Source organism: Aspergillus affinis, assembly GCF_023601865.1.
Source record: "Aspergillus affinis strain CMG 70 chromosome Unknown NODE_95_length_147632_cov_85_268117, whole genome shotgun sequence".
Lineage (NCBI taxonomy): Eukaryota > Fungi > Ascomycota > Eurotiomycetes > Eurotiales > Aspergillaceae > Aspergillus > Aspergillus affinis.
Window position 1 is genome coordinate 100,657 of NW_026515876.1, and position 13,694 is coordinate 114,350.

Sequence of the window (13,694 nt, forward strand, 5' to 3'; positions counted from 1 at the left end):
ACTTGCTGGGGCTTTTCATTATTCTTGACTTCCAGTTTGGGTTTATTCTTGTTGTTTCCTTTGTCGCTCGTTGCCAGCTTCCCTGTCGATTTATCTAGCCGCTGCTTGCGCAACCGCATAATCCTTCCTCCAACCGACCTCCAGTTCGACGATAGATAATGGCCGCTTCCACAGCTCGACAGTGGGGAGTTACGCCCCCCATATCTGCCGCTTTACCTACCCAAGATGAGCTCGCCGCAAATGATGATTTGATTGCAGAACTGAAGCTTCAGAACAACTTCGAAAGCCCGACGGAGACAGAACAAAGGTGAGAGCGGTTGCCGGACCTATCCCAGCCTCTTCTTTTATCCCACCCCCTGTCTTCTTCCTGCGAGCGCTAATGCACAAATCTTCTAGAAAGCAAGTCCTTCAGCTCTTACAGCGGTGCGCCCTCGAATTTGTCAAGCTCGTCAGTTGTAAAAAGGGATTGTCACCTGCGGCGGTTGAGGCCGCGGGTGGAAAGATCTTCACATATGGAAGTTATCGGCTGGGCGTGTACGGACCGGGTAGGTTGCCCGTGACTCCTCAACGCGATGGTTGCGGTTGCGATGCTAACGAAGGTTTTGTGCGACAGGATCCGATATCGATACCCTAGTGCTTGGACCGAAACACGTCGTGATCGATGATTTCTTTGCAGACTTTCCTCCCGTTCTTGAAAGACTGGCCCCGCAAGGGGCCATCGAGAAGATAACCCCCGTGCCAGACGCCTTTGTCCCGCTCATCAAGCTAGAACTGTCCGGTATTAGTATCGATCTGATTTTCGCCCGTCTGATCGTCCCCTCGATTCCTCTCAACCTGGACCTGAAGAATAATGATTACCTGAGGGGGCTGGATGAGAAGGAAGTCCGATCGCTGAACGGAACCCGTGTCACAGATGAAATTCTGGAACTGGTGCCCCAACAGAAGACTTTCCGCTTCGCGCTACGTGCTATCAAGTTGTGGGCGCAACGTAAGCACCCCCTTGATGTTCCTCATGGCCGTGGTGGAGGCTAACGCTGCGATACAAACAGGCCGAGCTATTTATGCCAACATTGTTGGGTTCCCCGGTGGTGTCGCTTGGGCAATGCTGGTGGCAAGAGTGTGCCAGCTTTATCCCCAAGCAACCGGCTCGGTCATTGTCGGGAAATTCTTCCGGATCATGAACAAGTGGGCCTGGCCGCAGCCCGTGCTGTTAAAACCGATCGAAGATGGGCCTCTCCAGATGAAAGTTTGGAACCCAAAGGTAGGACATAAGCGGATAACTCGACCCTAGGGCTTTAGTTAACTGAATTCAGATCTACCATGGCGATCGATTCCATTTGATGCCCATCATCACGCCGGCCTACCCGTCCATGTGCGCGACCCATAACATCTCGCTGTCCACCAAGGCAGTCATTCTCCGCGAACTTCAGCGTGGAGGTGACATTGTCGACAAGATATTCCTGAAGCAGGCCACCTGGAACGACTTGTTTACCCGGCATTCGTTCTTCACGCGCGACTACAAGTATTACCTCAGCATCACCGCATCCAGCAAAACCAAGGAAACCGAGTCTGTCTGGTCGGGTCTGGTTGAATCCAAGATTCGGCATATGGTCGGAGCTCTGGACCGGAAACAAACCATCGCAGTGTCCCACCCGTTCCCCAAGGGATTTGAGAGAGTCCACATTATCAGCAGTGAACAGGAGACGGAGGCTGTCAAGAATGGTTCTACCAAGTACCAGGATAAAGGCACTAAGACAGAGACTACCGATGAAATCAAAGACCCTGCCCACCAGGTCGCCGCAGAGAACGGCCTTGAGAAGAACGAGGTGGTCGAGAGCGTCGAGAAGACGCCCGGATATCCCTCGACCATCTACACCACGACCTATTACATTGGACTGGAGCTGAAGCCGCTGGAGCCAGGTATGTTCGCCGTCTTCCCGTCTTGATTCGTCTGACTTTGGCAGGTTCGTCTCGGTCATTGGATATTTCCACCGACGCCCAGATCTTCAAATCAATGTGCACTTCGTGGCCTGGATATCAGCCCGGCATCAACGACCTGGCGATCACCCACGTCCGCAAGTAAGTTTCTCCTCTCCTATGAATTAAAATGGACTCACTCTAACTATCTACCAGCTTTGACCTACCAGATGATGTTTTCGAACCCGGGGAGACCCGACCTACCCGGCCCAAAAAGAAGGTCATCAAGAAGTCCGAAGCAGCCGCCCATAAACGCGGCATTGAACAACTAGACGTAAGTACTTGCCAGATAACCAAGAAATCACTCTGCAGCGAACCACCCCAGACGGAATTCGAACCTGCATATACGGCGTGATACTATCCCGAGTCCTAGGGTCTGGGTATAACTGATATCAACTATTTCACAGGATTCCTCGCAACCAGCAGCGAAGCGACAGGTACCTGTCAACGGAGTATCCAACCAGGTCACCCCTGCCTGAGAACCGAGTTTTCGAACGAAGCTGTACCAACAAACCGTGTCGGGGCCGGTCCCCATCCTTGTCGTGAGCGAAGAAGCGCGACAAACCAATACGCCGTCGAAGTCCCAGATATCTCCGATCGGACGGAAAACATGTAGTAATGATAAGAGAAAAAAGAACAAAAAAATCCTCCCGCTGATTCTGACTGAACATACTGTCGTGATCTAGCGAACTCGCCCAATATGCGATGAAACTATACAACTATGGTCGGGACTTCAAGGTTGGTTTCTATTCCCCTCATTTTTTCTCGCTTATTTTTTTCTTTCATGCCGTCTTCTTCTCGATTCTCATATGCGACCATTACATCGTTCTTTGCCTTTTATTTTAGTTTTTTCTTCCCCGGGCAAACGGATCTACTTAGGCGTCCATGATAATCGTCCAGGAGACACATACACCGCACCTGTGACTCCCCCTCGTTAGTTATTCTTTTCTTTTCTTTTTTTCTTTTTTCTCTCATATCACATTTTTGAGCGGGTGGGTTTTTGGTCTACACTGTACGCAGGTGTACATATCATTTCCCCCATCTGGCTTGTCCAGTTTTAGTTTAGTGTATGTGCCAGTTAAGTTAGGATTAGTCGAATGAAGGTACTCGTTTCCGTGGCCTACGGGTCACAAGAATTGATCTCCTCGAGTAAAAGAACTTCACATCGTTATCTATCTATCTATCTATCAATCTGCCTAACCCCACGCCTCCACTAAATCACATAACGTCGTCTCGCCGCCCACATTCCCCGGGAACACCACGAAGGGGACACCCCGATGTCGCGAGGTTGGCTCGTCGCATCGCCATAGGGGCACGCCGGGCGCAGCCTGTCCGACTATCAGAGCTCGTTTCACGTTTAGGCCTTTCGTGGCTGCGTCGGAGGAGGTGATTCCGCCCTGATGATTTAACATTCGTTGGTGGTTAGTAACAAATCTCATTCTGGAATGTAGGCAACAGCAACAAGCAACAAGCAACAAGCAACAGCGATTCCAAGAACAGCAACAAGGCAGTACAAAGGACTGAGTGGAGAAAATGAACAAACCTTCGCAATCACATATCTCGGCCTCACCTCCACCCCCCGTAACACATCCACCAACGCCTCCGCGACCTTCGAGCCCACACGTAACGACGAAAGCTCGTCGTCGCCGGTAATCAGCTTCCGACTTGTCATGACCAACGTGTTTCTTCCTGCGGACAGGCTTTGCTCTGTGTCGCGCACCACCTGGTCGATTATCGATTTTGTCGTGGTGCTGCTGTTCGAAGAAGACGAAGCCGCGATGAGCTCTTCGACGTTGATTTCGATGATGGCAAGAGAAGAAGCGCCGTGTCGGTCAACCAGGTCTTTCAGCTGGGCGGTTGTCTTGGGCACGTAGGAGCCTGCGAGGATTAGGCCGCCTGTTGTGCGCGGGTTGGGGAGGTGGAGGTCGGTGGCTGAGATTGGGGGTTTCGAGCGGATGCCGAGTCGGGTCGAGACGAAGGCGGCGCCGGTGCGGTAGAGGTAGTGCTTTCCTTGGGCTTCGGCTTTTTTGCTCATGGATCTCATTAGTATAGGTGTATATGGGAGGTACTGTACATATATATACATGTGTAATGGGTAAAACGAGAAAAGGGAGGGAAAGGGCAGGGAAGGGAAGGAAGAGGATATACCTAATAGCAAACCCGCCACGAAAACATGCATATCTGATTCCGCAGCAGCATTAACGACTACGACACCTCCTTTCGGTAGGGCCATCAGTTTCTGAAACACCGCGTCTGGACCACCCGTGCGGATCTCGTCGATAGTGACAGAATGGAGCTGCTGTTTGGGGTCGAACCGTCCGGGAGCCTTTTCAAGGACATAGTCTCGCAGATTCGAGCTCTTGTAGCCGAAAGTACCATCTTGCGCGAACTGCGTCTTACCAGCGGGGACCAAGTTCTCGCCCTCCGCGACGTAGTGCACGTCGTTGATGGTGAAGCGGCCGCCCTGGAAGAAGAAGGGCGCAAGGACCCAGGCGTCGGTCGCGCCGAAGACGGCAGTGGCGACGTCAGCCTCGAGGGGGAAGTGACCGCGTAAGGTACTGTCGCCGCGGAGGACAATATCGACGCTTTGGTTGGTGGCTGTGGCGGCTTGGGAGACGTTCTCGCAGATGGTGCGGATTAGGACTTCGGCGTCTGCGGGGGGCAGGGCGCGCGAGTTGGTGAGGATGAAGAAGCCAGCGGAGGGCTGGCGGAACTCGTCGATCAAGGTGGAAATGTCCCAGACAGTGAGGACGGAAATATCATGGCATGTCTGCGTGCCGGTGGGGTCGTCGTCGAGGACGACGAGACGGTTGAGCTTGGAGTTGGAGAGGATGTGGGAGATCTGGTCCTGGGCGTCGGTGGGGTATTCAGGAGGCAATTGAGAGAGTGTGGGTTGGCGGGGGAGAGTCGGATAATCTTGAGAAGCCATGATGTTTGTGTGTAGATTCGTGTCTTTTGATGTTCAAGACAGGCAAGGGAGAAGAGGTTCAGTAGAGGACAGAGCCGACGATGCGGGGAGCTTCGGAGAGAAAGCCGAGCCCTAAAGATCAGCCCTCGCGGGGAACAGCGAATATATAGAATCAGTGTAAATCGAGCAAATTCCATTATCCAATGCAAAACTCATGCTATCCACATGTCTACCAGCAAACACAATCCATGAAAGAAACACCTTAAGCGCCGTGACATGTGTGGGGAAATATAATGCAACCCGGTCATTATGGTTCAAAGTCAAGTGTGTAGATGCTGGGGTTCAGACAAATCCAAACAAAAAATCAGACGAAGAAAAGGAAAGAAAAAGAGAATGGCCACAGTAGATCCCAAGCTGTCGTTACGCATATCCTCCCTTTTGAAAAACCCTCGGTGAATAACAAAAAGCAAAAGCTGGTTCCTTGCACTCCTCAAGCCTCATACCACGCATTGGTCAAGAGAATGAAAAAAAAAAGGGAAAACACAAAGTAAACGGGAAAGACAAACCACTTATATCCACCCACCCCTGATCAAGTCCGTTAGGGATGGGAAAAAAGCAGACAAAAGAGAGAACTGATTAGACGTCGTCCACGGAAACAAACGGAAAGTATCGACGGACGTGTGTATGTATACCTGGTGCACAATCCAAAAAAGAAATCAACCCACCACGCTGCGGAAGCTCAGGGCTTCGAGAAACGCGCCAAGATCCTCCTTCTGCACTTCGACCACGCAGTGCTCGAAGCTGTCTATCCGGACTCGAGTGTTGGTCTCCTGCACAACCTCCTGGAAGGCGATTCCGAATCGATTCCGAAGGAGATACGTATTACTGCGTGCCTCTTGCTCGTCTTCTGACTCGGACTCGGATTCAGACGATTCCTCTTCTTCGGTTTCTTCTTCTTCGTCCTCATCCTCCTCTCGTGCGGCTTTCTCGGCTGCACGTTTCGCTCGTCGCTCTTCCTTTTCCTTTCTCTTATCCTCTTTCGCTTCCTTCTTCTTCTTGCGCTCTTCGCGACGCTTGTTTAAGGCAGCGTAGTCGATCACGCCGCCACCGCCACCGGTGCCCACCACGATGTAAAGTCCACGGTCTTCGTCCAGTCCAGCCAGCACGAGAGGGGTGCCGGTAGCCCGCTTGCGCCCGACTTTGACGGAATCACCTCGTTCGCGCTCCTGGACCTTGATAGCCTCGGCAATCCATAGTGCCAGCTTGGTCAATGCTCCCGGGTTGGTGAACAGCTTCACATCGGGGCCGTCTTTGACGACAGCGATGCGGAAAGCCCGCAGATGTCGAATCTGATACTTCGAGAGGAGCGACGTGCCGGTGCGCAGGATGGCCCGATGAAGATGCTGAGCCAGCGGAAGCGATTCTAGAAGAAGCGTCGGGGACTCAGACGTGAGGGAAAGAGCATCATATGCGCTCCAAAATCGGGGCAAGAGACTTGCTAGGTCTGACCCGGTCGTTCCGTCGGCATTGTTGGACTCAGCTGCGCTTCGGGATCGCATGCGTTTCGAGTCCCACGAGCCGGGGGCCTCCTCAGGCCCAACCTCTAGTATAGCACTCACGATAACGCCAACGTCTGTGGCGGAGAGACAGGCCTTCCAGCCCCAGCACCGCACAAAACCCCATCCCTCCCGGGAAGCGGCATGTCCAGATGCCTCGGCAGGGACCAGTCCGTTCAATCCGTACATAGGCGCATATTTAAGCAGTCGTTGTCGCAACACCCTTTTCAATTCCATATCCATATGCGTGTAGTTCTGGTGGCACTGGCTCAGACTGATTCCCATCTTTGCCAGCAGCTTGTGGAGTCGTTTCCGGCCGTTCTCGGTCCACACATGAAGTCGTGAGGCTAGGTACGGACTGTGGAGCATACTCTCATAAAGAGACCAGTGTCTAACGAGGATGAACCGGGGCTCCGGGGATAGTCGAATAGCTTTGTCTGTCGGTGACCTGGCGGTGGTGGGGATGACGCCATTGATTTCACCCCGTATATCGCGATCTCGTTCGTAAGGATCAGGAGGATTCAATCGGTGAACTTCATCTCGGAGTATTTGGCGAATCTGTTCACCCCTTTCTCCGCCCCAGCCAGCCAAACCCCCTGATTCCGACGCGTTCGAGATGCCAACACCGGACATTGTACGGCCACTCAACTCCAAGCTAGAAGCGCCAATGATGGCTAGCCAAAGTAGGTCGTTGTCTTCCCGGCCCAGTTCGGATGCAAGGGAGTATACCAAAGAGGATATAGGCTCCGCGTATGACGTACCCGAGGAATAATATTCCCGCAGCACGCCCTCGTGCTTTCGTTTCATCTGGAGCAGCCGCCGTTTCAATGATCGTGCCGAAGGCTGCTTCGGCTGCTTGGGAGAGGGAGATTGTGAAGTTGGGGTGACGGATCGTGACGAATTGGAGGAGTCGTGGCCAATCCTTCGTTTATGGGGAGAGAAAACCATGGAGGATCCCTAGAATAGCAGTATTAGTATGACACTTCATAGAGGTCAGATGGAACCCACCGAATTGCTTCTCCTCCGCTGTCGAGGCGGCCCATCCTCATCTTCAGATTCGTCGTCATCGTCCTCCCTCTGCCACGACTTGCGCTTTTTCGAATCCGAGCTAGACAGGTGTTCGGTCTCCTCTTCACTCGCAGACTCGTCAAGATCCTCTTCCTCATCGTCCACATCTGGCATTTCCAGCAGCGCGCAATATGCTTCTCGTTCCTTCGTCAATTCATCTTCAATATCTCCATCATCGTAAACGACAATGCCGCCCTTCCCCGCGCGAAACGAAGGGGTAATGCGGCCTTTGTCCACGCCGCGCGTATTTCGCCGCAACGAAGTCGTGTCGTTCCCATCCTGTCCTCCACTGGCCTCGCCGCCGAATACATTGGCCAGGTTCCACGGCCGTCGCGCGTCAAACACCCACACCTCTACCCCTCCCATATCTTCAACCTCCTCCTCGGGGTTCCCGAGACACAAGATCTCACTGAGGTCCACTAGGCCCCCAGCACCGAGGCAGATCACCACACCACCGCTTCCGCCGTGGGTGGTCTGCATGGGCTTGACCAGCTCCTCTCCCGCGCGGGCAAGATCTCCATATCCGGCTACGGGCTGGATCTTATGCGGGATGTAGTCGCGTTTGAGAAGGGCCGTGAGGATGCGACAAGCGCAGAGGGCGTCCGGTTCGAGGGCCACGAGAATCAGAACGGGTGGCGAGAGTGGATGATGCGATTGGAGCAGTTGGTGGTAGAGATGCGATATTAGCTGGCGCGGTAGATACATGGCCGGCCAAACCAGGGATGAAGGCAGGAAGGACGAACAAAACGGAGAGAGGGACCAGGGGGATAACCAGATTTTCGAAAGGTAACAATGAAATCAGACAAGGCAAGCCATCCGTAAGGCCCTTCTCCGCAGCGTAAAAAACAAAGCAAGCCCGCAATGCTCAAGTCGGTGATGGTGGAGAGAGAGCAAAAGCAGCCAATTCCGTCGCGCTTCCCCGACGCGTCCAGGCACGTGCGGAGTCCCTTGCCAAGCCTCGAATCATCCACTCGCGATTACTCGCCTGTTGCTTTGGCTTGCAACACTCTTCGTGATCGGTTCGATTGGGATCTTTTACGATTTGCAGACACCGGATAGGAATAATTTTGAGGTCTCTGCGCGGCGACATGTTCTGCAGAATCTTTTGTAACAGGTCCTTTCGATGTGGAGCCTCTCACAGCCTGTCGCGAACCAGACTTCAGTTCGGACACTCTAGGATCGAGTATAACACTTAACTACAAATCTACACTCATGCCCAAAAAAAATTTAAAGAGGAGATCAACGATTATGATATCACAAACGCTACCAAATTACTGAAAATAGAGGCCTATCGCAGCAGTCATTGGTTCATGGAAACCCCCATTAATACCGAATATTTCTTAGGTATGTTGCCGCCAAAATATGTTAATGTTGCAGGGATGTAGGGTAACATCCTATAGTTGTTCTTGCTAATCTCCCATACAAAAAACCAGACTAGTAGCTCTTAGCCTACGCCCTTTCAACAACACAGTCAAAATGGCCCAGTCCTGCTCTTCGGAACCCGGAAAATGGACTAACTATAAAGATCCGGATGTCGCCATGACTCACCTGTGTATATTGCACATACCGTGAAAATAACAATAGAACCCTTTCCTTATTCCTGAATTCTCTCATAACACGAAAAAATTGACCGAAATCTCTCATGATGGCCTCCTTTCCAATCCCAGCGACACACCCCTACACAATCAAAATCTACACATCTTCCCAACTCAGCCAGCAACCGGCCCTAGTGGACGAGCTCAGCGAACTCATCAATGAAAGCTTCCTGGTCCAGGGTAACCACCCACTGGGCCGGGTTGGTCTTCGCCTGGAGCGGCCAGGTCAACTGATCGAGGAACTAGGCCCGTCAAGTTTAACGGCCGTGTGCTTTCACCACGCCGCCAATGCAGATGAAACTACCACCGATGCAACGGGGACACCGGGACAGGTAATTGGCACAGCCAGTATCAAGGCCTGGACGGGTGATAAAATCTGGAACCCTGTTCGACACACTATCGAGTCGGATCTAGATCCGAGCACAGACGACGAGCTAGTAGCCGCTGACGGGGACTTTGAAGCCTCGATTGTTGCTGTGAAGCCAAGCGACGAGTTCCGAGGGAGAGGCATTGCGGATAAATTAGTGGATGCGGCTATTCACAAGTAAGGAGGAACCTGGAGATTCAGATCTGGCCTGAATTTGAATTGCGCACCAGCCTAACCTTATATTGTGGGTCTATTGTCTATCAATTGACTGTTTAGTCTATTAGTACTTTGTGAAATTTGCCAAAGGAGGAGTTGTAGAGAGATGTAAAGACAGAGCCAAATGGTATCAAACGCCAACGCCAGACTCTAATCCGATACTGAAAACATCCTGTACTGCATTAGACCAGGCCGCAGTTACTGTACACCGATGGCAGAAAGGAACAACTACGGGTGCGAATCATGTAAATGCCAACATAGGGAGAAACGAAAATTATATATAATGCATGATGGGGCAATGATCAGATTGATCCACCCAAGAACGACCCTGCCAGCCAGACAGCAGCGCAAGCACCCAAAACTGAAGCACCAATGAATCGCTTCTCCCAGATCGTTTCTTCGGTCATTTTCGCGGGCGTAACATTCTTCTTCTGGATTTGCACAGAGTCGGACGACGGTACGTCGGCGCTGCTCTCATTGCGCTGAGCGAGATATTCCCGATCCCGCGACCGCCATTTCTCGACGAGTCGCGCAATTTCGATAAGATCCTCCTTCAACGATCCCGGGTCGTTCGAATTGGTATTCTCCACTTCGACATTCTGTACGTTGCCGAAGAAATCCACCACGGTCCGTAGACGACCTTCCTGCTCACCACCGGGGAAAAGATCCCACCGCACACCAGGCTGCGAATGGATCTTGGATTCGTCATACGAGTCGAACAGGTCACCCAGCGTGAGTTTGGAGTTGGCGCTGGTCACCTGGGTCTCAAGGAACTCGAGAACGTAGTACGTCCAGCGGTCGATGACAGCAACACCCACATCGTTGTCTGCGTGGTGCGAATACGACGACTGATCCAGCTCGCTCGACCCGGTGGCCACGATGTTGGGCGAGTAGAAATGCGTGTACATGGTGTTGGCCTGGCAGGTATCGATCATGAACAGCAGTTCGTGGTAGCGTTTCTTCTCCCACATCTGCCCGAACGCGTCCGCCAGATCCCACGCCCCAATTTCCTGCGAGTCCTGGAACTTCAAGAACTGGTCGCCGCCATGCCCGGTCATGTAGACCAGCACGTTACTGCCGGCGTCGGACCCCAGGCGTTTGCTGCGCGGCACGTCCTCGTCCAGCCGGTCGGTCAGCAGGCGGATAAAGTTTTCCACCGTCACTTCGTAGCCACGATAGTCCACCTCGATATTTTCTCCATATAGATCCACCGCGCGGTCGGCGTTGCTGTAGACTGTTCCGGGGAAGGCGTTTCGCGGATTGCAGGCCATGTCGTCGGGCAGCATGAGGATGATCTGGGAGTCGGGGATCCCGAGGCGCTTCACGGTACGGTACAAAGAGAGGACATTGGCGAGGTGGCGGTAGTTAAACCAGAATCGCGAGGTCGAGACGAGGACGGCCCAGTTCGAGGTGTGTTCGGAGGAGGCGAGGATCGCAAAGAGGGCGACAACAAACAGGACTCGAATGAGTCCACGACACGGAGACATGGCGAGAGAGTTTTCGGTCAGATCATAATAGAGGTGAATATTGGAGCTGCATGTAAATCGACATGCAGGTAAATGGACAGCAAAAAGAGGATGATAACACAAGAGCAAGAAGCCGAAAGAGGATAGATGGGGTCGGTCTCTAGGGGAGAATGACAGCGGGGATTACCAATCCGAACGGAGTGTCCTCGATTTTGCCGGCGAGCAAAAGCGGCGCCATTTCGGTCCAAATGCGGAAGTGTGAGGCGGTACGGCCGAATCTCCGAGGCCCGAGCTTGGAACGGATGTTCTAGCAAAATTGGGCTTAGACATATAGTGCACGGCCCTCAGGATGCAGGGGGAAGGTCGAAGGACGATGTGATGTCATCATCTCATATAGAATCTGCGGGTTTACTTCGGATCTAGAACGAAGAAAGATGGATCGGAATTACACCGTACACCGTACACTGTACAGTAGTCTCCGGGAGTACGGAAATAACTCCCGTGTCAGCTAGTGATTACTGAGTTGATTGCCATTTGGTCTGCCTCCAGTTGCTGACCGAAATCCTAAAGTTGATTAGTTAAAATCGTTATTACAAGAAATGTATCCCGTATCAGTTCTATCGGCACGCCACAAAGTACCATGGATTATATTCATTATTCGTCAAACATTGATCTATGGCAAAGTGTATCCTCCATCAACCACCAAATCCGCACCCGTAGTATAGCTCGACGCATCCGATGCCAGGTACAAATACGCTCCCTTCAGCTCACCCACCTCACCCTCTCTGCCCATCGGGATCTTATCCTTCCAGACATTCTTGGTGTCTTGCGGCACGAAATTGGAGATTTCCGTAACGATGTATCCCGGTGACACCGAGTTCGCTCTGGCATATCGGACCCACTCTACAGCCAGTGACTTGCACAGATGAATCACCCCGCTCTTAGCAGCATTGTAGGCGCTCTGCAGCTGGGGGAAATTGACAATATGCCCACTCATCGAGGCCGTGGCCACGAAGCTGCCGTAGGTGAAGTTCGTGAGCGGGTTGCCATTGAGGTCGGTGCCCTCCTCCTTTTGCCGGCGCCAGTGGGCAGCAGCGTATTTAGCGCAGTAGAAGGTGCTGTTCAGGTTGATGTCGACGACCTGGCCGTAGTGGTCGAGAGGGCCATCAACCATGGGGCCCTTCGTCCAGGGGACACCGGCATTGGCGATGAGGATGTCGAGGCGGCCGTTGAGGTCCTTTGCACAGGTGTTGACCGCGGATTCAACGGCTGCGGGGTCGGTGGTGTTGACTTTGTAGGCCTTGGCTATATTTATCAGGGTTAGAAATGCACTGTTGCGTAGATTCCAAAAACGCAAGAATTTAAAAAACGTACCCTGCACACCGTATTTAGCAGCAATCTCAGCTGCACGCTCGTGGCATTTGTCATTGGTGTTGTACCACAACGCCACGTTGGCTCCGGCTTCCGCGAGGCCCTGAGCCACGGCAAGGCCAATTCCGGCACCGGCACCGGTGATGATGGCGGTTTTGCCTTTCAGGGAGAAAAGGCCTAGTAGGCTAGAGGGATCGGGAGCCGTAGTGTTGTTATGGACGAAGTGACCGTTTTGGATGGGACTGGTGGCCATGGTGGGTAGAGTTGCCGAGAATTAACCGGGAGAAGGGTATGAGATTAGGGTAGAGTGATATGAAGAAAGATGGATATCATGCTATAGACGAGGGAGCCTGGCCAATTTATACTGATCCACGGAGTCAGGGCTCGTGAGGACCGACGGGCTCGGAGCATGGAGATAGAGGCGGGGGATCTTCGCAATGCGACTCCCTAGATGATGTTTTTCGGGCGAGAAAGTCTCGGTGAGAGACGCTGAAGTGGATAATCATCGTACTCGGCTTTCCTAGAGACCCAAGCCCAACCCCAAGCCCACGCCCACGATGGCCGTGACGCCAGCATACAACCACGCGCATAATTCACCAGTCACGACGCAGTACCAGGCCACAAATGAAGTTGAACTCGTGGAAAATGCCGCAATGAAACGGTGGGCGCATTGCCAACAGCGAGATCCACTCGAATGTGGAACAGGAATGCTGTCCTCCGCGCCTTCTCCGTATTGTAGTCATTGCTTCGGCGGGGACTGTAGGACATTTGTTCCGCGCTAAACAACTGCCTAACTAGTAGTAGTCCGATGAGTGGGAGGAAGGGGCCGCTGGAGGACTCGGCTCGGCGGCTTTCATCTTCCAATGGTTTTTGTGGTAATTGAGCCCGATTTCGTGAGGCTCAACCGAGGCAAGGACTGATCGGGATTCCTCTTGTCCGATATGATTGTGATCAGTCGATCGAGTGATCTCTGAATCGAAGGTGTAAGGTGCAAGAGCGTCGGACGGTCTTAGACCGGAGGTCCCCACCGCGTTTACCCGCACTCGGGCTAAGTGGGGGTCACACCGACTGCCATCTTTTGAATTCTACTCCTTAAGAGAGATCAATTCAAGTCACGCGAATAAATTCGATGGAGTGGTCAATCAGGGCCAGTTTGACTGTCATTGTACA

At 52.7% G+C, this 13,694-nt stretch overlaps 6 protein-coding genes across 6 annotated transcripts; 2 read left to right on the plus strand and 4 right to left on the minus strand.

Annotated features, from left to right (window-relative positions):
- Positions 1-158: 158 nt before the first annotated feature.
- KD926_011424 (polynucleotide adenylyltransferase) lies at positions 159-2,593 on the plus strand (the record flags this gene model as incomplete). The annotated part of the gene is made up of 8 exons (XM_053103704.1): positions 159-307; positions 397-545; positions 614-988; positions 1,050-1,261; positions 1,314-1,920; positions 1,965-2,079; positions 2,134-2,251; positions 2,351-2,593. 8 exons carry the CDS (start codon positions 159-161, stop codon positions 2,591-2,593), a joined length of 1,968 nt encoding a protein of 655 aa, XP_052952973.1.
- Positions 2,594-3,173: 580 nt separating this feature from the next.
- KD926_011425 (uncharacterized protein) lies at positions 3,174-4,906 on the minus strand (the record flags this gene model as incomplete). Its single annotated transcript, XM_053103705.1, has 3 exons — positions 3,174-3,374; positions 3,521-3,999; positions 4,126-4,906. 3 exons carry the CDS (start codon positions 4,904-4,906, stop codon positions 3,174-3,176), a joined length of 1,461 nt encoding a protein of 486 aa, XP_052952974.1.
- A 695-nt stretch (positions 4,907-5,601) lies between these two features.
- On the minus strand, positions 5,602-8,214 carry KD926_011426 (cell division control 45 family protein; the record flags this gene model as incomplete). The annotated part of the gene is made up of 2 exons (XM_053103707.1): positions 5,602-7,398; positions 7,450-8,214. The coding sequence occupies 2 exons, from the start codon at positions 8,212-8,214 to the stop codon at positions 5,602-5,604; spliced, it is 2,562 nt and encodes an 853-aa protein (XP_052952975.1).
- Positions 8,215-9,154: 940 nt separating this feature from the next.
- KD926_011427 (uncharacterized protein) lies at positions 9,155-9,652 on the plus strand (the record flags this gene model as incomplete). The annotated part of the gene is made up of 1 exon (XM_053103708.1): positions 9,155-9,652. One exon carries the CDS (start codon positions 9,155-9,157, stop codon positions 9,650-9,652), a length of 498 nt encoding a protein of 165 aa, XP_052952976.1.
- Positions 9,653-9,989: 337 nt separating this feature from the next.
- On the minus strand, positions 9,990-11,174 carry KD926_011428 (GPI-anchor transamidase; the record flags this gene model as incomplete). The annotated part of the gene is made up of 1 exon (XM_053103709.1): positions 9,990-11,174. One exon carries the CDS (start codon positions 11,172-11,174, stop codon positions 9,990-9,992), a length of 1,185 nt encoding a protein of 394 aa, XP_052952977.1.
- Positions 11,175-11,826: 652 nt separating this feature from the next.
- Positions 11,827-12,777, minus strand: KD926_011429 (reductase with broad range of substrate specificity; the record flags this gene model as incomplete). The annotated part of the gene is made up of 2 exons (XM_053103710.1): positions 11,827-12,458; positions 12,528-12,777. The coding sequence occupies 2 exons, from the start codon at positions 12,775-12,777 to the stop codon at positions 11,827-11,829; spliced, it is 882 nt and encodes a 293-aa protein (XP_052952978.1).
- Between the last annotated feature and the right edge of the window lie 917 nt (positions 12,778-13,694).